At 35.4% G+C, this 25,112-nt stretch overlaps 1 protein-coding gene across 3 annotated transcripts in view; it reads left to right on the top strand.

Annotated features, from left to right (window-relative positions):
• htt (huntingtin) overlaps positions 1–25,112 on the top strand; it is a 147,524-nt gene that overhangs the window by 26,606 nt on the left and 95,806 nt on the right. For all 3 annotated transcript variants that reach the window (XM_070105694.1, XM_070105693.1, XM_070105692.1), the window contains 4 exons: positions 1,551–2,540; positions 10,056–10,625; positions 12,514–12,697; positions 24,709–24,983. In XM_070105694.1, coding sequence (XP_069961795.1) covers positions 1,551–2,540; positions 10,056–10,625; positions 12,514–12,697; positions 24,709–24,983 — 2,019 coding nt within the window. The remainder of the gene's footprint in view (positions 1–1,550; positions 2,541–10,055; positions 10,626–12,513; positions 12,698–24,708; positions 24,984–25,112) is intronic.

Genomic DNA, 25,112 nt, shown 5'->3' with positions numbered 1-25,112 from the left:
GTAGAATTAAGCGTCTGGCCATATGGAAGCAGCTCATAGTGGATGATTCCCTTTCAATCCCACCAAACACACAGCAAAACCTTCCTGGCCGTCAATCCCGGCTTGGCCACTGTTTGTGACGATTCACCGGCCTTCGACCACGACCGTTTTCGCTTGATATTGTCGTATGTGATCCATTTTTCGTCGCCAGTCACCATCCGCTTCAAGAATGGGACGAGTTCGTTCCGTTTCAGCAGCATATCGCAGGCGTTGATTCGGTCCAGAAGGTTTTTTGCGTCAAATTATGCGGCACCCAAACATCAAACTTTTTTTTGTATTCAGCCTTCTGCAGATGGTTCAAAATGGTTTGGTGACTAACTCCCATCTCCTGGGCGATGTCACGAGATGCCATATGCCGGTCTAACTCGATGTATTCCATGATTTGATCTGTATTTGTCGTCACAGGTCTTCCGCCGGCTGGCTTATCCATGGTGTCGTTTTCACCGGCTCTGAATCGTCGAAACCATTCCTCCGCGGTTCGAAGTGATAGAGTACCATCCCCCAAAACACCATTAATCTCACGGAACGTTTCTCTAGCGGATTTGCCTTTAACGAAGGAAAACTTTAAAATAGCGCGAATTTCGGCGTTAGTGAACTCCATGTTTATACGTCTATAACTGTTGTTGTTTTGTAGGTTATGTCAAGACCTTTCAAATTATGTATAGTGTTGCCAGATACGAGCTCTGTAGCGCTTTGTACATAGCCGCGAAATTCAAAAGACAAAAAAGCGGAAGGGAGATACCTTCCAACCTTATATATAGTTGCCATACAAACTGAACGATCAAAATCTAGTTCTTGTAGGGCAACTTTTTTATTTGTGACGGGTATTCTAGCTTCGGTGCAGCCGAAGTTAACGTTTATTCAGGTTTTTAATACATCTTGATAAAATTTGTAGAGTTTTATTAGAATTTCACTGCAGTACAATGTTCTTAAGAATATAATCTATGCTAATGCCCACATCACAAGATGAGTTCTACGAGAAAAGTTCAATTTCCTTTGCTATATTTGTGCGCTCTTCAATTATCTATAACTTATTACGTATTAGTAAAATGCAGAAAAGAAAACTGAACTGCCAGTTAAGTTGCTGAAAGTATTTCGTATTTGTTTGGATTTGCAAACATTTGAAAATGCTTATCCGCTTGAAGTTTTCGCTCGCCTGCCGGCAGCTGGCCTTTTCAATTTCCTTCAGGCTTGGCCTATTAGAGTAGCTGAGCGGCTGCATGCAAGCTTTGCACTAACAAGCCGAACAAAAAAAGATAGAAAAAAAAAATGCAAATTCTTTTAATATCAGCCAAACAGCTCGTAGGCGCAAGCGGGCGAGCGGGTGTGCGGTGCAATTTTTCGCAAACATTTTATTTTACTTTGGATATTTTTTGATTCATTTCTGTGCGCATTGCTTCTACACATACACACACACACACACTTTAATATATATAATTGCTGTTTATAACTATATATATATGTGTATATATGTTTGTATGTATGTATATGTTTTGTTCACTTCGTTGCAGGGCTTGCAGGACGACATACACACAGTGGTCATACAGGCGTTGAATGCATTCGAGAAGATATTTCCGTATGTGGTGTCCAAATATTTGATATTGCCGGCAGCGCATCATCAGCACAAGCAACAAAACCAACAACAACATGAACAAACACATGCCGACAGCGCTCAAAGTACGGCAGCTGAGGCAGCTGAAGCAGTTGATAAGAGTGGCCGGAAATGCCATGCTAATGCCGCTGGCCAAGTGCCACAACAGCAACAACAACAACAACAACAACAAACCCAACAACAGCAGCAGCAGCCGCAGCAGCGCACTAACGATGCAACAAAATCAAGCTTTTACATACACGTTGGCAGCAAATCGGCAGCAAATGCCACTGCTGCTAAGACATGTCCTCGAACGCTTTTCAACGATAATGATGCGCTTATAGCTGCACTTTTGAATGATTTTCAATTGCAATCGAAATCGAATCGTAACGGCAGCAACAACGACAACACCAACACAAACGACCAGCATACAAATGATACTGCCACTCAGCCGCAGACGGCAGACGTGGCAGGCAACAGCAATACAACTGATCCACTCGCACAGCCACTTCCACTTCCGCTTCCGCTGGCCGCTTTGCGCATTTCACCAAAATTGCTGTTGAGCAAACTTCGTCTATGTCATTACAACAAATATTGGTTAGTTCAAAATAAATACGCCGAAGTTATTTCGAATTTAAATTATGCTGCCTTACATGCGGCATGCAACGATTGCCATGGCTACTGTTGTGGCACGGCGATTGGCTGTGCATGTGACATTGGCGGTGCTGAAGTGCTGAAAGATGCCGGCGTCGCCGCCAGTTACTGCTGTGACGTCTTCGTTGCTGATAACAATACCGTTAATACCACATTGCCTGACGACGTTGATGCCACCAAGGGTGCTGCCACTGCGTATGCGTGTGGGGTGGATATGTCATACAAGGATTTGCACGATAGTGAATGCATTTACGAGGTAAGCCAACGACGTCCTTTTCAGTCACTTAGCGATGCAGTGTTGCGCATTTATTTCGAATTTAGCTTTATTGCATTCTTAGTTGAGCACACACATACATATGTAAGTTTTTTGTTGTCATTTGGTATTGGCTATGCGTTCCTCCTTATGTAAGCAGTTTCCTGTCCGTCCACGAGCGACCCACATGTGGCCTTATAAAGTGTGGCAGGAAATAATATTTGTATAACATGGTATAGCTACTACCAATTTCGCCAAAATATTATCTAAGTTATCAAAGTAGGGCAAAGTACCATATTTCTGTGGCCAATTAAGTTAAAAAATTTGCATTTCGTGGCACAAAATCAACTAATAACGAGGTCCCTTTTGAGTATAACGGGAATCGTTTTATGACAAATGGTTGATATATGTACAACGTGATCCAATAACAACTACAATAATATATAATGTTTGGTTCCAGCAGAAATTGACCCTACTTTATTACTCAAGTTAATTTTTTTTGTATCTGATAATTTTACAGTTTGGTTAGTCCCTTACATTTAGCACTGATAACAAGACTATCCCGAAAAATCCAAATCCTTCAGGTTTGCTAACAGCATTTTATACCAGGGTGGCACACTAATTGGCACACCCTCCCATGTGCACTAAAATTAACAGGAAATTTAAGACAAAAATAAAAATATCTAGAAAAAAAAATAATGCTTAAGGCAAACAAATCAGTAATTACAAAAATAAAAAAAAGAACATAATAGAACCATAAAACAAGCAAAAACATTTACTTCGGTTGCAACGAAGCTAGAATACCCTTCACAAATACAAAAGATTCCTTACATGAACTTTGATCGTTCAGTTTGTATGATAGCTATATGCTTTAGTGGTCCGATATCGAACCGTTTAGTTAAATGAGCAGCTGCTTGGTTAGAAAAGAATTTCAGATCGATATCTAAGAAACTGAGGGACTAATTAGCATATATACAGACAGACGGACGGACAGGCGGACATAGCTTCCCGACTGATCGTCACGCTGATCATTTACATACAGTTTGATTGAAAAGTTTCTCCGCTCGAAATGTAAAAATACCGTTTTTGGTACGAAATACATTTTTTTATTCAATATAAACTCCCTTAACTTCAATACACTTATTCCAATGATCCTCTAATAATTTTATGCCATCCCTATGGTGACTTTCCGGAAACTCAGCAAAATAACCCTCTACGGCTGTATTAGTTACTTCATTCGACGAAAAACGCATTTCACGAACGAATTGTTCAGGTTTCTGAAGAGGTGGTAGTCGCTCAAGCAATTCATACTTTAATACGTTGAATTTTGTCATTGTTAAGACACCTTTACAAGCAGGTGCATTGTCTTGCTGAAAAATACTTTTTTTTGTGCTGCAAACCAAGTCTTCTCTTACGAATTTTTTTATTCAGCTGATCCAAAAGGCTGCTATAATATTCAGACTTGATTGTTTTACTTTTCTGCAGATAATCAAGCAACAAAATTCCTTTTGCATCCCAAAAAAATGATGCCATAACTTTATTTGCTTTGGTGATTTCACCTGCTTTGGAGCTGAACAACCTGCTGTTAGCTTGTTAACGTGTGCGGCACTAACTTTCCAAACAGCTTTTGTAATTCTCCAAGTAAAATATGAAGTGCTTGCTCTTCTGAGCTGCCTATGGCATTACCAATTTCACACTTAGTCAAACTTGGATCTTCACTAACAATATCATGAACTTGCTCAAGGATTTCTGGTGTGGTTGTGGTTTTGGTCGTCCTTCGTGTGGATCATCTTCATTAGTTTCGTCGTTTAAATTCACCAGCCAAAAATTCAAGTGTGCATTTTGAAGGTGAGGACTCCTTATACACCTCTAACAATTGTTCATAAATTTCTTTTGCTATTAAACCTTTGAAAACAAAGAATCTAGTCACTAAGCGCTCATTATTTTTTTTCATATTAAAAAAGTACTCTGACACGTCAACTGCAAACGGTTTGTAAACAAAGAATTATTTGACAGAATGACTTGTAACTTTGAGTGTGTTCTCTCGACAGATGTACCAACTTGAGAAAAAAATTTGGAGCTAGTAGTGCTATTTCTTGGTGAAAGCAGACACTTTTTAGCCAACCTGTATATACTTTATAGGGTCTCTGACGTGTCCTTTTCGACATCAGAAACATCGTGGCAAATAGGGAACAGGGTATGGTTCAGGGTATAAAAATCAATGTTCGGTCAAGAGATTAACACATCTGAAAAACACTAAAAAAATGTTATAAAATTTTGAAAGTAATATGAAAAAAAAGAAACGTATTTGTTTTACTTATTTTATATTTAGTTGGGTATCCATTTTGGGAAATTACGGATGTACATCTTCTCGGCTTGAATGACACTAAATCCGCGCAGATGTCATTGGGTATTTTCTGCCATTCCTGTTGAATAACTTTATCGTGCACTGTTTTCGGTTTGAGTGTCATGACTCGTTGTTGCTCGTGTTGTTATTGCACACAGATTTTCAATTGCATTGATGCCTTCACTCTGGGCACCCAATTCAGCAACGGAATTGCCTGGTTTTGGAGCAACTGTATCACAGCTGAAGTTAAAGTTATTTCTTATTTAAAATTTTTTTTTTTTTTTCTTGTATTTTTTTTATATTTTATTTTTATTTTTTTTATATTTTATTTTTATTTTTTTTATATTTTATTTTTATTTTTTTATATTTTATTTTTATTTTTAATAAATCCATTTGACAACTTTTTTTTATATTATTCTTTATTTTCATTTCCGATTTTCAGTTTTCTCTAAATTAATTGTTGACTTTTTATTTGCAAATTTAATAACTTAGTGCTAATAATCAACCATCTACAAAACAATTATTTTTTATAAAATGTCAGGCCTTCGTATTTATATATTGTTCTCGTGAGAAAATTGCTGCTACACCAACTTTTACACATTTCAAGAGAGGCGGCGAGTAGGCTTTCATTTCCGGCGCTGTTCCGCCATTTCACTTAGTGTGTCAGTTGCTGAATGCCAATTTCGCTTCGTTCAAATTGCACTACAATTTCGTGTTTTTTCACTCGATTTGTCTCTTTAGCTTCTTCTTATTCCCAATCAAGCCGCTTTCGTCAACGCCATGCATATGTAATTTCCGTTCTCACTTAGCCGTTGCAATTTGTGCAAGGATAATACAATAATTTTTGCTTGACGACTACTCTCGAATTCTTAAAATAGACTTTTAAGCCTATGTGCGGCATGCATAAAAGCCGAGTGCGAAATGAATCCGAAAAAAGGGCGTCAAAGTGCAGGGGAAAATCGTTTATGCACTTTAAACTTTTTACGTGCGCACAAACGCGCAGCAAGTTGACGTGCATGTGCTGGTATGTGTGTGTGCGTATATATGAGTATATTCTCTTTGTTTGTGTGTTGCTCGCTTTGCGCTAGTTTCGTTTCCGCTTTCATTTTTGCGAAATTCTCTAAACGGAAATGTGTCAAAAATTGCATGGAGCATAGTAATGTTGTTACTCATACGCACCCGCGCACCAACTGAGCCCCACATTGAGTGTGCCACGCTCATAACTTCTCACATGTGTCTGCGCTTGTGTGTGTGTCAAAGTGCACAGAACGGCAGCAGTCTGTTATTAACGCGTTCTATGCTCCGCTACATGCTCTTCCATGCCTTCACATACACAACGCATGCATATGTACTATTATCTCCGCGTATTTTTATTTTATTTTATTTATTTTTGGTAGAATTTTTCATCACTCTGCCATTTAGTCAATTTCTGCAGCTCGAATCCTTGAGCTTAGGCGGTATTTTGCTCCCAGCGCCGCATTTAACTTTGCTGCCTTCATGTTCATATTAAACTGCACGCTGCTTTGCACTGTAACTATTGCTTAACATGCGCTTGTATGTGTGCTAACATAAAAGCCTGCATATTTGCCTTAGTTACTTCGTCTTTGTTATTGCTCATAATGGTCGAACAAATTTGGCTCATTTTGAGCTACTTTGTCGGCATTTTGCCTCGTGAAGGCATATTCGTATGTATGTTTGTACATATGATTAGAATTGTAAAACTCTTCACCAGTATAAAGGGTCTTACAATGGACCTCTGAATGGATTTTCTAAAAAACTTCATTGCGGAATTCCACTCGAAGTTTTATTATTGCTTGCCGTGCCACATTCGCTAAGAGAAATCACTTTTACAATAATTTAGCATTCTCCAAATAATTATTATAAATGCTGCTGAGTAGTTTGTCCTGGCCGGACATATATTTATTTATATGTATGTATGTATTTTATCGTTTAGGAAACCTTTTAAATTCGACTGGCGTTTTGTATCTATACAAATCAATATGAAAACAAATATAACTTTCTAAAAATATTATTTATATCCGATAATTTCAAATTGTATAAATTAATTCTAATGAAGAGTGTTTAATAATTCTAAGCGGAAATAATTTTTAAAGTAGGACAATTGCAATCAGTAGCAGCAATTTGTTGTGGAATATTGTATGGAAACTATTTTTTTTTTGTATATATTTATGGATATCTATTACCCTTTAAGATTTTATTATTTAATATTGAAGAATATCTTTTTCATTGCTTCCATGCTCAGTCATTCAACCCAGGAGTTGTCTTGTCTTTCTGAAGTTGTTACGTATAGTTTATCTATGCGTTTTTGCTTTGGCTTCACAGCTGCGAGTACCGAATTTACAAAACTCCTCATCACAGCGCTAGTGTTCTTATTTGCGGCAGCTAGAATCAACGTTTTCGTTTGCTATCGAATCACCTTGGCATATTTTTTGTGAAATTGATCATCTCACATCTAACAGAGATCTAACAGAGCTCACTTTAAAAAATACCTTTGCCTGGTTAAACTTATTATTTAGTACAAATCCATTTTTGTACAACTTACCCGCAGTTATCTAGTAGTTTCTTTCTTTGACCCTGTCCAACTCTAGCCGTGTTTGACGTGAGATTTGCTTTTCTTCGAATGCTGTAGTAGGAGTATAGTATAGTAGTAGTATAATTTCCTTTAAATTTAACCAAAATTATTTGATGTATTTATTTATTTGAATTAAATTGACGCAGCAATTGCCAGAGTAACTTATTCATTATAACATGATTGATCAGGAGCATGTCTTTGCTAAAATATAAATGCGCCACAACTACTAGGCAACAACTTTATAAAAAAGGTTAAGGTCGAAGATGTGTATCAAAATGTTTGAAACTTAAATATTCTAGTTAATAAAAAAGTTTTTTTGATGCTATACAAATTTTCTTTTTCTATTTAACATTAAAACCAGTTGTCAACAATAACAAAATCTACTCAGTGAGTATTTTTGATAGACAAATTAAAAGATTTTTCTTCGTTAAGGTATTAGGTCAGAGTTTTAAAGAGGCCTAGTTTTGCGAACTTATTCGGTAGTCTAGGAAAATGGATTTGAATTTCGGTTTTTTAGGCTTTTAAAAAAAAATGTTATACGCTCGCAACATGTTGACAGAGTATGTTCACCTAACGGTTTTTGGTATCACCTACAACTAATCGAGATAGGTATAGAGTTATATATACATAGATGATTAGGATGGCGAGGCGATATGTGACTGTCTATCTGTGCAAGCGATAACATGAGTAAAAATTGTGATATTTTGATGAAACTTGCTAAATATGTTTTCTTACTTTAGCCCCCATATATCTGATATATGGAATTTATATTCGAACTTCCGGTTAACTTTATACTGCATCCATCGGTAAATATGTAATAATCATAATGAAATTCAGAAATAATCTCTTGCTAAGAACAGTGCATCCGCTTGTCTAAAATGGATGAAATGTGGTCAATACTCTTCCTAGTTTAAGATAAAATTTTGCCAACAACTAAAAGTGTTCCCTGGCTTAAATCCTTCTAAATTGTTTAAAATATATATATATATATATATATAGGTTATACCTTTCCTCCTTGGGCCAATCTTCGGCATCACCATTTTCAAAAAGTGTTTCTAGGGACGATTCTGAGTTTAGGTACTTGTGCTAACTCAAATAAAGTGAAAAGCTGAAACATTATATACAATAGACTTGCTAGTAAATAATGTACGGTTGATTTCGATCAATATGTCGCAAAATGGTGAATTTATAAAAAAGTTAAAATGTTTTTATCGCAAGATAATCAATAATTGTTTTCAATAACAAAGTTGCATTAATAACAAAAATAATAATATATAGTTTACTAAAAGTTACAGTTAAAATCTCTAGTGGATACGTGCGATGAGCTCTTTTAATCGTCATCCGTGCTGAAATCGTCTGATCCGAACGTTTCGAGTTTGCATCGTATTGTGTAGGGAAATGTTTTTTTATTCTATATTAGATAGAGGTTATAGGATTCTAAACTCTTTTTTAAGCTAAAAAATCGTTTTTTTTTTTTAAATCCTAGACTGTCTTAACACCTTCATAATTAAGAACAATTTCTACCGTAAAAAAATTTTCCTAGCGCTTTAAAAGTGAGCACAACAAGAAAAAAATTTTAAATTCTAAATAAGATAAGCATTTAAGGCAATTCTTTATAGGGTTCTGCTGCTTTTAACACTTTCTTCAACATATTCTGTCAAATACTTGTATATTAAGGAACTATTTACAAGCGACATATATGTACTTATGTTTAGATGTATGTATATGTGGGGTATTTTTGTACTTAAGTATGCCTTCGCAATCTCGCAAGGCCTTTGCCATTTTCTGTTCTTTTTTTCATTCATTCTTTTTTTTGAACCCCAAGTTGTCTCTGCTCATGAGTTATCAGTTCACCTGAAGAACGCATTACATTCTCGCGCACACATACGCAACACATACATATACACCATATATATATATATATATATATATATATTAACATTGCATATGTGAATGTGTGTGTGTGTTTCGTCTACAAGGACATCGCGCGCACGCAATGTATTCATGTCAGTCGCAACCTGATTTTCGTGTGCATTCGCCTCGTTTTTCTGCGTTTGTGCTTCATTTGAGCGCACTTTTTCTGTTGCGGGTGGAGGAGGGGAAAGCGGAAGACGTTTTAGGTCGCTTTACTAAAAGTTTTCATTTTCCACATTTACTTGTTTTTCAATTTGCACACTACACACACAGGCATATACTTGTACATTCATACATACACACACATACGAAAATACATATTTATATTACTATATACATTTGTATGTATGTATGCGTGTGTATGTACGCTGTACGTGTTCTCATTAAATGAAGTGACTTTCGCCTTCTACTTGGCCTTTTTTTGACGCCTACAATGGCGTCAAGACAGAAACACAGTGATTAAGTTGCCATTCGCAGGACCTCCATGAGCTCCCAAGACGCCCACTCTTCATTTTCAAAAAGTTAATCTTCTGCCATTATATATTTCTTCATCGTGTTCATATTGATTTCTTACCGCGCTTCTGCTCTACTTTTCTACCATATTATTTATCTGCACTCCGTTATTTTTTTATTCTCATCACTTCTTTTCTATATCTCTTTGCAGTCCCAATTTTTGGATGAACTTTTGCAATTGATCGGCAACGATGATTTTCGTGTCAGAGAAAATGCCGCTCTTTGTCTGTGCCGCTTCATCATACAAAATGCAAAATGCAAGCAACAGCAAGAACAACAACAACAACTATATTCCAACCACCAAATACTCACCTCGTCGAATAAAATTGAATACTCGGGCGTTGCGCCTTTCGGTTTTGGTTTTGATGTTGCTGCTTGCCCTGCGGCTGGCGCTGCTACATCTGCTGACGACAAATCGGTCTCGCCGGCCACCTATGAGACTAATTTCAATTTGCTCTGGGACTTTTTCGACTATCGTCTGTTTAGCGGTCTGCCATTGCCGTTACGTAATTTATTCAGAGCCACGTCAGCGCCAACATTGCTCGCGACTACAACTGCCACAGAAGTCACAACAGCAGCATCGTCGTTGTCGTTGCATAGTAACGGTGATTTGTCAGATGCGCTGCCACAACGTTATCACGCGGAAGAGGAGAAATTGTTGGCCAAAGTTTTGTATCGCATGACAAATAAACTGATGGAGCTTGAGGATAAAAATGCACAGGTGAGTGAGTGTCTGGGTTCTGGTGACTGACAGTTGCCCAGTGGGAAATGCACTTACGCGAAAGATGTTTTTTTTTTTTTAAATATTTTTGTATTAATAGTGCTTGAAGAATCCATAACAATATTCTCTTTCTTAATTGAAAAAAAGGGAATTTTTAAGAAAAACTTCAGCCTCACATCAATTGACCGGAAAGTCTTAACCTTCGAAGACCCATTACCCTTTTACTTAATTTATTTTTCGAAATATTTCTTTAATTTTTTCATTTAATCCGTATTCAAAATCTAACCGAACTTTTCCTAAATTTGCTTCGTATAAACGCTATTAGCCCTTTTACATTGGAAACCACCGGAATCATCAATTTCTTCCATTCGTTTGTTATACCGTAGTAGATATGTAGATCATTGGTTCATTAAAGTGTAATCTAATAAGGTTAACAATTTCAAGGTGGCACACGCTTAAAATTATAATACTAACGTTTTTTTTTTGTTCGGTTGTCGATAGAGTCGGAAATTAGAGCAATTATAGATCGCTTTTGCTCTACGTTTACTCTAGTGAATAATGCGCGTCCTCAGAGACGCCATACATCACCATCAAGCGCGGCGGACGTTCGGTAAATGGGCGCTAAACGAGATAACGAGATTTTGTTTAGCGACGAAGCTCCTTTTTGGTTGAATAGGTACAAAATTGTCGTTACATGCTGTTCAAAAAAGATGTCAATAATGGATCCTCTCTATTTTTCATCAACTTCAAAATCGCCCAAAATAAAATTAATGAATCATGTTTTCATATGACAGATACTATGCCTTTTCAGTGGTTTCGTCTATAGTCAGTACTATATGCTCCATATGAAGTTTTGAAGCCACATTTTTACTAGAGTTTTGCTACTTTCAATTGTATCCGTAAAACTGAATCAGTTATGGTTTGTGGTGTGAGGTTCAAATAACGCAGATAACGTTACTTCAGGATGCTCAATTTTACTCGAGAATATAAGTATGTCGCTCTAAACCTGCAGTTATTTTATGTCAAGCGTTCGGTAGTATTGTTCATCACTGTGAGAATATTAGTCGCGTTTTGTTGGGGTCATTTGCAAGATCACAGCTCTCAATAGAAAATTACACGAATTGGGCACAGTAATTTACATCGTTGATTTGGATAATACTTTGTTGGCGTATTATTTGAATATTTTTTGTACAATATTTCCACATGGGTTTCTTTGTAAAGGGTAATGTTTATATTTCTATCTGCTTATAGCTGCGAAAGCATCACTGACAAAAACTCGAAAAATGTAAATATTTATAAATACATAGATGAGTAGAAAGCACAAAAATATTATTTTAAAGCACTACACATAGTTTGCATAACTACTTACTTGATTCATTTTGCTTTTATTTATGGTAAAAAATGTTGGCATACAAGTGAAACGGCGCGAACACAACCAAATACTAAATAAATCTAACTTTTTGCGCCACGGAAATGTTTTGCATATTTTGAGGCTACAATTACTGCCGAATTGCTTGCAATTCACACAGTGATTTATCACTTGTTCATACACGTATGACCGTTTGTAAATAAAATAATACAACTAAAGAGATTCAGCTTAAATTTTATAACTGTAAATACACCTACGTGTAGAATAAAATGTGAAATTGCTTAAATTCCAAAAGCGCCAAAAGATATGCAACGATTTTCGAAATAATTTGTTAAACTCTACGCTATGCTATGCTGTTTGCCCCGACTTAATTTTTAATAGAATTTACGTGTGCCCTACGTATGAGTATGCGTATGCGTATTTGTAGTCATACTCTAATGCCCGCCACTCAATTTCTCCAATTCTATATTTACTTACATGCAACCCACCAATCGATCCACACACGTGGGCGCTCCACAGTTCGGCATAATTTACACATTGAAAATGTTGCTACAAGATTTCAATTTCATTGATTATCAACGTGCATGGATGGAATTTAATTTCATTGAAATCTGCCAGAAATTCTCCTACTACAATTATGCCACGGCCGTGGACTTGACTTGCCAGAATGATTTGATTGATGTTACCGGCAAACTAATGGCAGGTAAGTGCTGCAATTTCACCAAAGACAAATATAGGATACACAAACATATATACTTTTATATACATATGTATTTAGAAATGAGTGTGTGTTAAGCAAAAACAAATGCGCACTAGTGAGGTTTAGTAACCGTCAGACGCAACTGCCAAGATTACTCTCTTTGCTTGTGTGTGTGTGTGTTTAATTGTAAGATGTTAGTTCTCATATACATATATTTATAATGCATGATAGGCATGCTTAAGTTAATGTTTATAGTAGCAATATTTGACAGCTGGCTTTCTTACTGCCAACATTCCTCATTGATTTGCGTCTAAATATTCTAACGTTAGTATCGGTTGTAGACAGTCAATCAATCAGTATGTCAATGAGTGCATATGCACACTCTTTACTCCCCTTCATGAAATGTGACACAATCGGGATGAATCGCGATTAGTCGCAAAGCAACATGTGACGAGTGGCATGTTTGATCTTTTTATATATAGCGATTTGTTCTCTTAGTTTGAGCTTGCTCTATGAAGAGACGAAAAGATTTGTTTACGAAAAGATTTTTTGCGAAATTTGCTAGTTCCGTGCTGGTGCCTCTACAATTAACTACGTACCGCTACGAGGGCGCTTACATGAGATTTATTGGAAAACAATGCATACTGAATTCCTAGGAAGTGTCAGTCAACATCATTGGCATAGATTTTCTATGTTTTTCGAATTAAAAGATTTACTAGGTTAAGGGGTTATATCCGATTGCGAATTTCAAAAAATCGATTTTTATGTACATATAATATTTAAGAATTTTCTACGAAAATTTGAAGCTGATCCGGCAACTGGTGAATGGAGAAATATATTTGTGAGAACTTTTAAATTAGTGTAATCGGCTTTCAAAAGTCGATGAGAGAAATTTCTCCGAACGGCTGGACTGAACGACTTGAAATTTTCACACGCCCTTCTTAGATATATTTACCAGTTATGGATCGAAGGAATAAGTGTTTTGATAATATTATCGAAAATATTTATCTATGGTAGTAATAAATGTTTTGGGTTTTTGGATTTGAGACAATTTTAAGCAAATAAATCTTCCTTACCACCCGACACTGTTTTTCGGTGATCAGCTACGGGATCAAGAAAATCCAAATTTTATTTTAATTCTGCCAATGTTTTTTAAATAAAATGTCTTTAAAAAAATAATAACAAATCTGACTTGCAAGTGGATATAACCCTTTAAAGCATTCAGTTTGCTATTAGATGTAATGTCCTGCTTTGAATATTATTATTTTCTTATTGATCAACTGTACTTATTACCTTATATTTTTTATCGATTATATATGTATGGCATATTTTAAAATTTTTCTAAACCTTTCCGCATTTTTGAGATGATTTTGAGGTGTTTTATTAGCGTCGTTAAGTGTTAGTAGCTAATATCTGTTCTTCAACAGTAAAAAAATTTTCCTTTCTTACTACGAATAAAGACTTGAAAATTAGTTTTTTATGTGTTGATATGAATTTCCGACTTGTTCTCAAAAAGGCGTTCCGTAAAAAATTGTTTCTTCAGAGTCTAAATTATACTAGTAAATGCAACAGATTTCATATTTCATCTTCGATACTCAGTCTTTAGTTACTTATAGAGAATTGCTGATAAGTTTCCTTTTTATTCGCTATTCGAATTCGCTAGCTGTAATATTTAATCGTGAGTGTTTTTGATTCAACAAGCCTTGAAGAGTAGCAAATCGAGCAAACAACTGGTAAAACTCACATATACTAGGATAATCAAATAGAGATGAGATAACAAGTAGTTATGCCACATCAATGTTGTGAGAACATAATCTCTTATGGCAAGTCCAACTAGAAAAAATTTAGTTTTTGATAAGAACTGCTTAAAGAATCGCAAGCAAGGATGTGGTGAATAGTAGACACAAAATGCCACGAAAAATATCACCGAAATTAAATCGAGCAAATATAATAATTCAGTTGATTATAATTATTATACTCTCAAAACATCTTACTACAGAGCATAATACTTGTCATAACTGAGCATTAAATTAAGATACATAACTTTAATTTGGGATAAGGTATCGCAGTAACAAGAGACACTTGTTGGTAAACATTTATTTTTATTAGTGGCAGTGGCGCTAACCCTAAAAAGTTTTGAGGAACATATTTTTTAAACCGTTGAAGCTAATTCAACTAAACTAGCTGGTAATAAGTCTTTTTAGCACGCCTTCATACAGTTATGTTGAAAACTCACAGAATAAATGCGCCACAAGGTTACCCAACCATTCCTATCACGCACTGTGAAAAATTGGACAACAATCACGCCGTCTTCGCATATAGCACAACTTTAAATTCCATCTGATTCTTTCAATTTCCACTATGCATATCAAGCGAAATATATAAAGAAATCTCAAATGAGTATAACGTTTGCGAGAGTATAAAATATTCGATTAAATCTGAACTTAGCCCTTCTTTACTTGTTTTTTAATTAATTTCTGATAACGCAGTTATTTTTAAATTTAATTTTTATTGATGAAATTATGAAAAATAAAAAATGTAAAAAAAATCGGTTCACCAAAATTGTATGAAGTCATTTGGCAAAATAATGTTGAAATAAACTTCATAGCAAAAAGTTTCACTTTTAATTAGTGCTACTAAAATAAATTGGAAACAATGAAAATATAAAATATGAAAACCATTGTTTGAATTATGTTGAAATTGATTATATTATAGACATATGAAATATACATAAGTGTGCGTATAAAGTTTGAATAAAACATTTCAACGTAAATTGAAAAGCAATATAAAATCAAATATAAAGCCAGCTTCATTGCATGTATGGTACATACAAAATTATAAACAGATGTGCTTTTGCAATATTTTCTCTTGTACTGACCTATACTCAAATGAGATCAAGCAACATTTTAATGTTTCCACAAAGTGGATTGATACGCTATACAAATCGCTTATATAAGTTTGTGTATATGTATGTACGATTATATAGCAAATTAATGTGTGATATAAAAATTAATGGGAAAATATATTATATGTTGATACATCGATATATATTATTTTAAAGCAACCAATGAGATAAAAATGTGTGCATATAAAATAAAAAATATAAAAACAAACTATAATGTGAATATACATCGATTTCTACAATAATATAATCCTTAATTTGACTGCACAAACAAATTTGAGAATTTACTTTTTTTTAGTTTCAAAAGTTAATTATATTGATATATTACCTGCCAAAATTTGGAACTCAGTTTGAGTATTTATGGATTCATCATATAAAATCGTTTGGCTTCTCACATTTCCTTCTTAATATTACAATTGCTATACTCTGACTATACTAATAGTCCGATATCCAAGCTTTGTGTAAGCTATGGTCAGCTCCACAATTATTATAAAAGAACTGAAGTCACTACCGAAAAACCATTATCAGAAATATTTTAAACATTGGAAGTGGTCCTTTAAGTTGTTATATCCACTTGTAAGTAAGAAAAATCGTTTTTTTTTTAATATTTTTTTTTCTGAATAGCCATTTTATTGAATAAATAAATAAAAATAATGTACATTTACCGAATTTAAGGTACTTTATTATTCGACAATCAGTTATGAAATACTTTGGAGTCCCTTGATCCCGTAGCCGATCTCCGAAAAAAGCTGTCACGTGGTGAGCAGAATTTTTCTGCTTAAAAATATATCAACTTCAAAAACCAAAAAAAAAAAAATTTTTTATTATAATACATGTATACAAGTAATGATTGAAGACTAGTAAAAATTTTGATTTTTGACAAAATGTTGGCTACCCAAAATATAGTCGTTTTTTTGTGAAAAAATTTACATCTCAGAGTGGCTTGAAAATGATCGAAATTATTATCAAGAATCTGATTCCTCCAAACAAATATGCCTAAGAAAATCGTGGGAAAATTTTATCACGAAAAAATTTATTTTTTTTCAAAAATCCAAAAATTTTGTTCACAAAGTCTCGCAAATTGTGCGTGAATATAAAAATTGTAAATTCTACTCATTGTCCATATTTCAGTGCTTTTAAACGAACAAAGCGCCATCAAATATTTATATTTGGCTAATTAAATAAATATTTAATGGAAAAAGCCACAGCAAATAATGTGTATACAATCGCTTTTAATGCGACTCAGGCAAACATGGAAAGTGGATATTCACACACACACACACACACACACACACATACAAAAAACAAAAATACATTTTAAATTCAAATTTATAGTAAACCTTTTGCTATAAAGTTTTGTTTTTTCATCCGAAATTCTCTGTGTGGAGATTTTCACGTGGAAATTCATAAGTAGAACTGAATAGACGGCTAAGCCTGCGGGCGGGATCGTGCTGTGTGGCAAATAGAGAGTGGTGCGCAGAGCTACAAGCATAAATATAACGGTGATGTCCTATATAACCGGAAGTTGGTGCATTGAACGGCAACACACATACATATACAAAAATGTCCATATGGGACTGTTGTTGTTGTTGTTGTCGTTGTATGCTTGCGCTCTGACCGATATTCGCTTAATTCCCTGGCAGTTCGTTTACGTGTAGCTTTCATACATTTGTTAGTGCTATTTACCACGCTTGCCCCTCTTACCGCTCCTTCTCGTTCAACCTTCGTTGGACCGCACATATGTCAGCTGGTAATAAAATAATAATAATTTATGCCGTTTTTATGAAGTTGCGAAAATTATATATGAATTATTGGCTCTCTGTGCACGGGCTGTTTACAAATACACGCACAAAAGAGCAAAATAATATGCGCGGTAGTGTGTGCGTATGTGCAGGTAAATATACATATACGAGTATGTATGTGTGTACGCACAAAAACGGGCAAGTGACTTAAAAATGCATAAATAAAAATTAAAATCTGACTACCAGCTTTGTTTTTTGTATGTATCATAAATAACATATCATTTATGTATATATTTATTATATAATATTTTTTTATAAATATTAAATATAAATTATTTATATATTTTAGCATTGTTGCTAGCATTCTGAGTTATTTTATTGCCAATTACCGTTAAATTTATTAAATAACGGCATAAAGATGAGCTCGTTTTTCAGCAAGTTGCACTTTTTTAGAAAAAAAATAATGTTAACAAACTAAATAAAACAGTTTTTCAAAAAAAAAAAATCTGTAGAAACTGTTTCCTTTTTACTTTTAGGAAGAAATCAATTCGAAATGATTTTGTTGTGCTGTCAAAGATGTGTCTCTTTGTTTGAGCACAGATTTTGAGATGTGTTTCAATGGTAGTTAGAGCACACACGATTTCTTTGTGTAAAGTCTTGTAAAAAAATAAATCCATTATTTTTTCAAAAGATATCTTTAATCAACTGTATCACTCATATCTCTATATGGCGTTAGAGAGATTACACCCGTCAAAGATGGGCAACAGCAAAGAGAAAATATGTTTGACTCCATCGAATCCGTTCCGATAATTTTGCTGTAAAAATGCACCACGCTCTGAGAGATCAAACGTAGAAATCGTTGAGTTCGTACAAAAAAATTGTTGCAGCCATTTAAATAAGGCTGGACATAAAAGAAGTTAACACAAAAAAACCTCATAAACCGAACTTTTATGTGCGAATCGCAATGTAATCGATGCATTTTTGAATCGGATGGTTATTGGTGATGAAATATGGGTCATTTACGACAACATCGGGTCTGGTCAGCGGTCGTGGTCAAATCACGCTGGGCCGACGCAAACGCTGGCCAGAATAACGCTCAGGAAGGTTTTGATATGTGTTTGTTGGCCCATCAGGGAACCATCTACTATAAGTTGCTCTCTTACTGCCAAACTCTTAATTCGGACCCGTACTGACAGCAACTGGACAGTCTGAATTAGGCAACCGCCCAGAAGTGGCCAGCTTTAGTCAATGGTAGAGGAATTGTGTTCCATCTGGCATTCGTCTCAAGAGGAGCTTGTGAAAATCGACTTTCCCAGTTTTTTGACAAGGTTTTCTGTGAGAGAGGCATTTTTAAATTACCTTCAACCTTTTGTAAACATCCGTCATTAATGGAACCTCTGCTTCTTAAATAGATTGATAACCGCCTGGGCAACGAAATCTGCAGAGTTCAAGAATGAGTTATTATATTATTGCCTTAGCAAAAAGTGGGTTGAGACGAGAAAGCAATAGCTTAAAAAAATTTAGATCTGCATTAAGTCCATCCATTCGGTTTACTGGTCCAAGTCAGTGTAGCTGTGTTTTATGCGAGAAGAAAAGTCACTTATAATATCAGCTTTGATCGCCGAAAGAGAACTTTATTTCGCCATTGCCTTCTCAGTTCTAAGCAATGCGTGCTTTGCATGATTGGTTCATATTGCATTTAAAAGACTTTGAGCAAATTCTCAAGTAATCTTTCTCTTTCCTTAGCGTTTTGAGATATAAAAAATCTTGAAGTGTGGCTTGAGAATAATTCCTTGCTTATTAAATGATTTTCATATTGCGCAACATCGTCGCAACCGAACCAAATATAAGATTAGGCGGCTTTGTCTCTCCCGTGGATTATAATCTTGGAGCTTTAAACCTGTAGAATATTAAACAATCGCTTCAAATAGTTTCTAATACCTATAAGTCCACATTCAAGCCACTTGTTGATCCATTTAATATTAGCTTACGGTTGCCGAATATATTTACCGAAAAACAAATAAACATTAAAACAATGATTTAAACTAGCGAGGTAATTGACAAAATAAAACAACAACAGCACACCAACAGCATCGTTTAAGTACCGCAAATGTTGAATAGTGCACAAATATGGAAATATGCTAAATTGAATAAAGCGATAAACATAAAATGTACATTAATGCATTGCCTTTCGTCACACGAATGCACTTACGCACGCTCTCTTGCACACATATATACATACAATTTTTACATCCATATGTATGTGCATTAGCGTTAATTAGATTGTTTCGGTTGTCGATTCCAATTTACTCATGCAAGTTAAGCTATTTTAGTATTACTATTTGCGTTCAGTTCGATTACGAGCCGTTTTTTGTTGCATTTATTTGTTGTTATTGTTAATTTACAGAATTAAATTCTTGCAACATGTGGCATAGAGTATAGTCGTTTTGTTCTCCTAACAGTGGTTTATAACATATTTAATTAATCGAGAACATGTATAGAGTTTTGTATGTCGAATTGATCGGACGAGTTGAATTCGGATGTACGCCCGTCAGTCCGTCTATCAGTTTATTTGTCTGTCCGTTTGTCCCACATAGTGCTTGTCCGGTCGTCAGCTTGTCCGTCTGTCCGTTTGTCCAATTCTCCGACCTTCTGTTTGTTCGCTCGTTCGTTTGTCCTATCGCCCGACCGCTTGTCTGTCCGCCCGTCTGTCTGTCCGCCTGTTTGTCCATCCGTCCGAATAGTTAAATTCGGTCCTTTTCAATCGCCAGATAGCCAAGCCCTTGGATAACGAAAATATCGATCGATTTGCTTAATCTCTTAATGAAATGAGGTAGTCATCCTTTTCCGTCAATAAAGTTGGTCTGGGAATAAACTTGATAAAATCCAAATAATACTTTCTCTAGCCCCAATATACCTATTATAATGATTTTAAAACTTGCTATTGACTTTATATAAGGTTGTCAAATATCTCCCTTCCGCTTTTTTGTCTTTTGAATTTCGCGGCTATGTTATGATTAGTTTGGATATTGCGTTCAACAGTTATAGACGTGTAAACATGGAGTTCACTAACGCCGAAATTCGCGCTATTTTAAAGTTTTCCTTCGTTAAAGGCAAATCCGCTAGAGAAACGTTCCGTGAGATTAATGGTGTTTTGGGGGATGGTACTCTATCACTTCGAACCGCGGAGGAATGGTTTCGACGATTCAGAGCCGGTAAAAACGACACCATGGAGAAGCCAGCCGGCGGAAGACCTGTGACGACAAATACCGATCAAATCATGGAACACATCGAGTTAGACCGGCATATGGCATCTCGTGACATCGCTCAGGAGATGGGAGTTAGTCACCAAACCATTTTGAACCATCTGCAGAAGGCTGGATACAAAAAAAAGTTTGATGTTTGGGTGCCGCATAATTTGACGCAAAAAAACCTTTTGGACCGAATCAACGCCTGCGATATGCTGCTGAAACGGAACGAACTCGTCCCATTCTTGAAGCGGATGGTGACTGGCGACGAAAAATGGATCACATACGACAATATCAAGCGAAAACGGTCGTGGTCGAAGGCCGGTGAATCGTCCCAAACAGTGGCCAAGCCGGGATTGACGGCCAGGAAGGTTTTGCTGTGTGTTTGGTGGGATTGGAAGGGAATCATTCACTATGAGCTGCTCCCATATGGCCAGACGCTTAATTCTACCATCTACTGCGAACAACTGGACCGCTTGAAGCAGGCGATCGACCAGAAGCGTCCAGAATTGGCTAATAGGAAAGGTGTAGTGTTCCACCAGGACAACGCCAGACCACATACTTCGTTGATGACTCGTCAGAAGCTACGGGAGCTCGGATGGGAGGTTTTATCGTATCCACCATATAGCCCGGACGTAGCGCCAAGTGATTACCACCTGTTCCTGTCCATGGCGAATGCCCTTGGTGGTGTGAAGTTGAACTCAAAAGAGGCTTGTGAAAAGTGGCTGTCCGAATTCTTCGCAAATAAGGAGGGGGGCTTCTACGAGGAAGGTATTATGAAGTTGCTGTCTAGATGGAAACAGATCATCGAACAAAACGGAGCATATTTTAACTAAATCCGATCACTGTAACACTTTTTATAAAGCATTGAATGAAGAGCAAAAAAACGGAAGGGAGATATTTGACAACCTTATATCTATGTATAGGTCAATATGCAAGACATCCTAACCAAATTAAGTGAATGTATTTTCTTGAGAATATTATAGTTGGTAGAGTGAAATCGGTCCATGACTTACCCCAGTTCGACACTTGACTGTAATTGATTAACAATTCGTCCTATAACGAATGTCAAATTTATTGCAAACATTTTTTAACATTAGCTTTTGTAGACAAGCCTTTAATTTTTACATTTGCAAAAAAATATTATATTTCGACTGTGTTCGCACTTAACCCTTCCTTACTTATTAAGGTTGCATATGTTTGTTTGTTTGGTTGCCTAACTAATCGAATGCCTGACGCCTGGTCGCCGGAATGCTTGAACGCATTTCCAACTTCAACGCTATAGATGTACTTACATATGTATTGATTTATTTATAAGTACCAATATGGTAATGCATTGGTAAATATTATTCAATATTTTAGTTAATAATAGCTCATTTTTTCACAAGCGCCTCGGGTTAATCGAATTCAATGGAACCGCAATAAAATCATTTGCTTTAACATTTCGATTTACGATTTGTCAATTGACATTTGCAATTAGCATTTACACACGCACATACACGCGCAGCATTAGCGTTACATATGCCCACCTGCAGCAGTTGCATTTAAATAATCACGCTCGGCATTTTTGTAATTTAATAAAACCAATAATACAAATATTTTTTTTGTAGACATTTTAAAATTTTATGCAAAGCATGATAAATAATTACCATGTTATTGTTTTTATACTCTAGCAACATGTTGCTACAGCGTATAATAGTTTTGTTCACCTAACGGTTGTGCGTATCACCTAAAACTAATCGAGTTAGATATAGGGCTATATATATATAAATGATCAGGATGAAGAGACGAGTTGACATCCGGGTGACTGTCTATCTGTTCGTCCGCCCGTTCGCCTGTACAAGCTGTAACTTGAGTAAAAATTGAGATATCTTTAATTTAGTTGGTAATGCAGAATAATTGGATCGACGTAATCGGATCACTGCCACGCCCACAAAACGCCATTAATCGAAAACTAAGCACTAAATTAAGATATTTGTATAATAGTAATTTCATATAGTAGATTGTATTGGGGAGGGCCATAGATGCCCCTTATGATTGAACAATTGTTCAAAAGTGGGCGTGGCTCCGCCTCCTTTTAAGTTAAATGTATATATTTCCTAAACATTCAAACTATAAACTCCAATTTGCACAGACTAAATATTTTTGACACTTTCTTCGACAGTGTGAAAATAGATGAAATCGCATGATGACTCCGCCCACAGACTATATAACGGTTTTAGTAAAAACTACTACAAGTGCGATAAATACATAACAAAAAGCTGCAGAGACATTTAATTTTATATCCTAATTTTTTACCAGAAATAACGGTCAATCTGTGAGATATAATATTGCGATTCGGAAAGAGTCTGTTTCTAATAATAGTAAATATACATATGCATTTATATATATATATGGACAAATAGTTGGACGCGACCCCCACCGATTCGACTGAATTTTTTCAAACGAGTTATGCAAAATCCAAAACTTCACTGTTTCTTCGATATTATTTATTTAATATTTCAGAAACTACTCTATATTAAATAAAGAACACTGGTGCGTTGCTGAAAAAATAGAAAAAAACTATTTTGCCAAAATTCAAAAATTAATATCTTTGAAGGAGAAACAGAGTTAAAGGTATATATATACATATTAAAAATTTTGAGGCCCAAATTTTCTGGTGCTGTTTACTTGTTACGATTTTGAAAAATTCAAAATTTTTTAATTTTGGTAATTTTTAAAAAATTTGTTTCCCATACCTCTAAGCGTCCTCTGAAAACGCATCAGCGTTTTTTATTTAATATACAGAACTTCGTTTTATGATAAGACAAAACTTTCCACCAAAATTCAGTCGACTCGATGGGGGTCGCGTCCAACTATTTGTCGATTTGTCATGGAATGACCCATATGTTGAATTGCTCCGCAAAATTTTTTAATAAAAGTTTTTCTAAAACCGGAGGGTATTTTACTTGCTTTGATACTTGCAAGTTGTGAGAGTATAAAATTTTCGGTTCCACTCGAATTTAGCTCTTTCTTACTTGTTGTTTTTCTTTTTGCTATTCACAGAATAATTCCATAATTTCCAATTATTGTTGTTAATTTACGGTTATAGCGGAAAGCAGTTATTTATGCATCAAATACTGCATAAAATGTTAACAATTAAATCGGAGAAAAAAACAAATAAATCAAATAAAATAAAATAGCATAAAATAACTGTGGTAAATATGCTAATACATTTATTTTAAATTTTATTTCACCGAGTTTTGTTAACCCTTTGAGGTGCTTATTTAATTGTTGGAATATTTGATTTCATATAAATCGATAAAAATCTGATCAGACAAACAAAAGCAATTAGTGTTGAGGCCAAAGTTCGTAGTTAGCGCACACACACATCTCTACAATTCTTATAATCAGAATATGGCTCGCATAGTTTAAGGATACAGGACAGCGGCTACTCTGTTGCCCTAAAGAAAAATCCAAACATAACAATTTATTCTGGATATTTAAAAGAAATTCTTCCATATTTTATCTTGCATGGCCGCTGCATGACTTGATTTTCGTTCAAAATGAACTTCAAGATCGTCCTAAAAGACTTCTACGTCATTGAGTAACCTTTATTCCGTTGCTATGAGAAATGTACACATAGAGAGTATGTATTAGGCTAAAAATTCTGTGAGACGTTCTTTGCCAAAGCTGTATGGAGGAAGGTGAGGTGGAATCATCTTGTCACTTCCTTCTTTATTTCCCAGTTTGAGATTTAAATACTTCGGTAGACACATCTTTGGTGAACCTAGCGAAGTTGCAAGCATTGATATTAACCACCTTAATAAATTTGATGATCTGGTGTTCCACCTTTAGGAGTTAATGGGTAACACAATGTACAAATATCTGTCCAAGTGAGATTCATCGATTTTGGATCAAACCCACGACCTAACCTATAAAAAGGTTATCCACGACGGTGAATATCTAAAAGCTCCTACAATGTTTACAGCAATGTTTCATGATCAAAAGAGCTTGACCTCTGCTAAAATGTAAGAAAACATAAATTTTTTTTTCAACTAATTTCTTAAGTAATTACTAAATTTGTAGATTTGGTTTCTCTGAATAAATATTCACCAACATCTACTTTCTCTTTACTTCCAGGTTACATGCTCGCTTCTACGCTAACCGTTGATCAACCGGAACGCTCCCTGCAATTACAATTGGATCAACTATTAGTGCACGTCATGAAGATACTTAACATCTACTATCATTTGATTACGCAACAGAAGCCCCAACTATTTGTGAAAGTGCAGAAAAGTGATCTGTTCGCCAATGCGAAAGAATTGGCGCTAGTGCAGAGCGTCGGATATTTCGGCAGCGATTACATTTATATAAAACTTTACAACATTTTAAGAAGTGCTAATGACAGCTACAAGGTAAGCGTAATTGTGTTGCATGCAACACTCACACACAGCCCGAGACAGACGGACAGACAGTAGCGAAAAGTGAAGTGAAGAATAATACAATCTGTATTCAGTGCGTCTGTTATTTTGCGGATTTTTAGA

This window comes from Bactrocera oleae, chromosome 2 (genome assembly GCF_042242935.1).
Source record: "Bactrocera oleae isolate idBacOlea1 chromosome 2, idBacOlea1, whole genome shotgun sequence".
NCBI lineage: Eukaryota > Metazoa > Arthropoda > Insecta > Diptera > Tephritidae > Bactrocera > Bactrocera oleae.
This window is presented reverse-complemented; position numbering and strand designations above follow the sequence as displayed.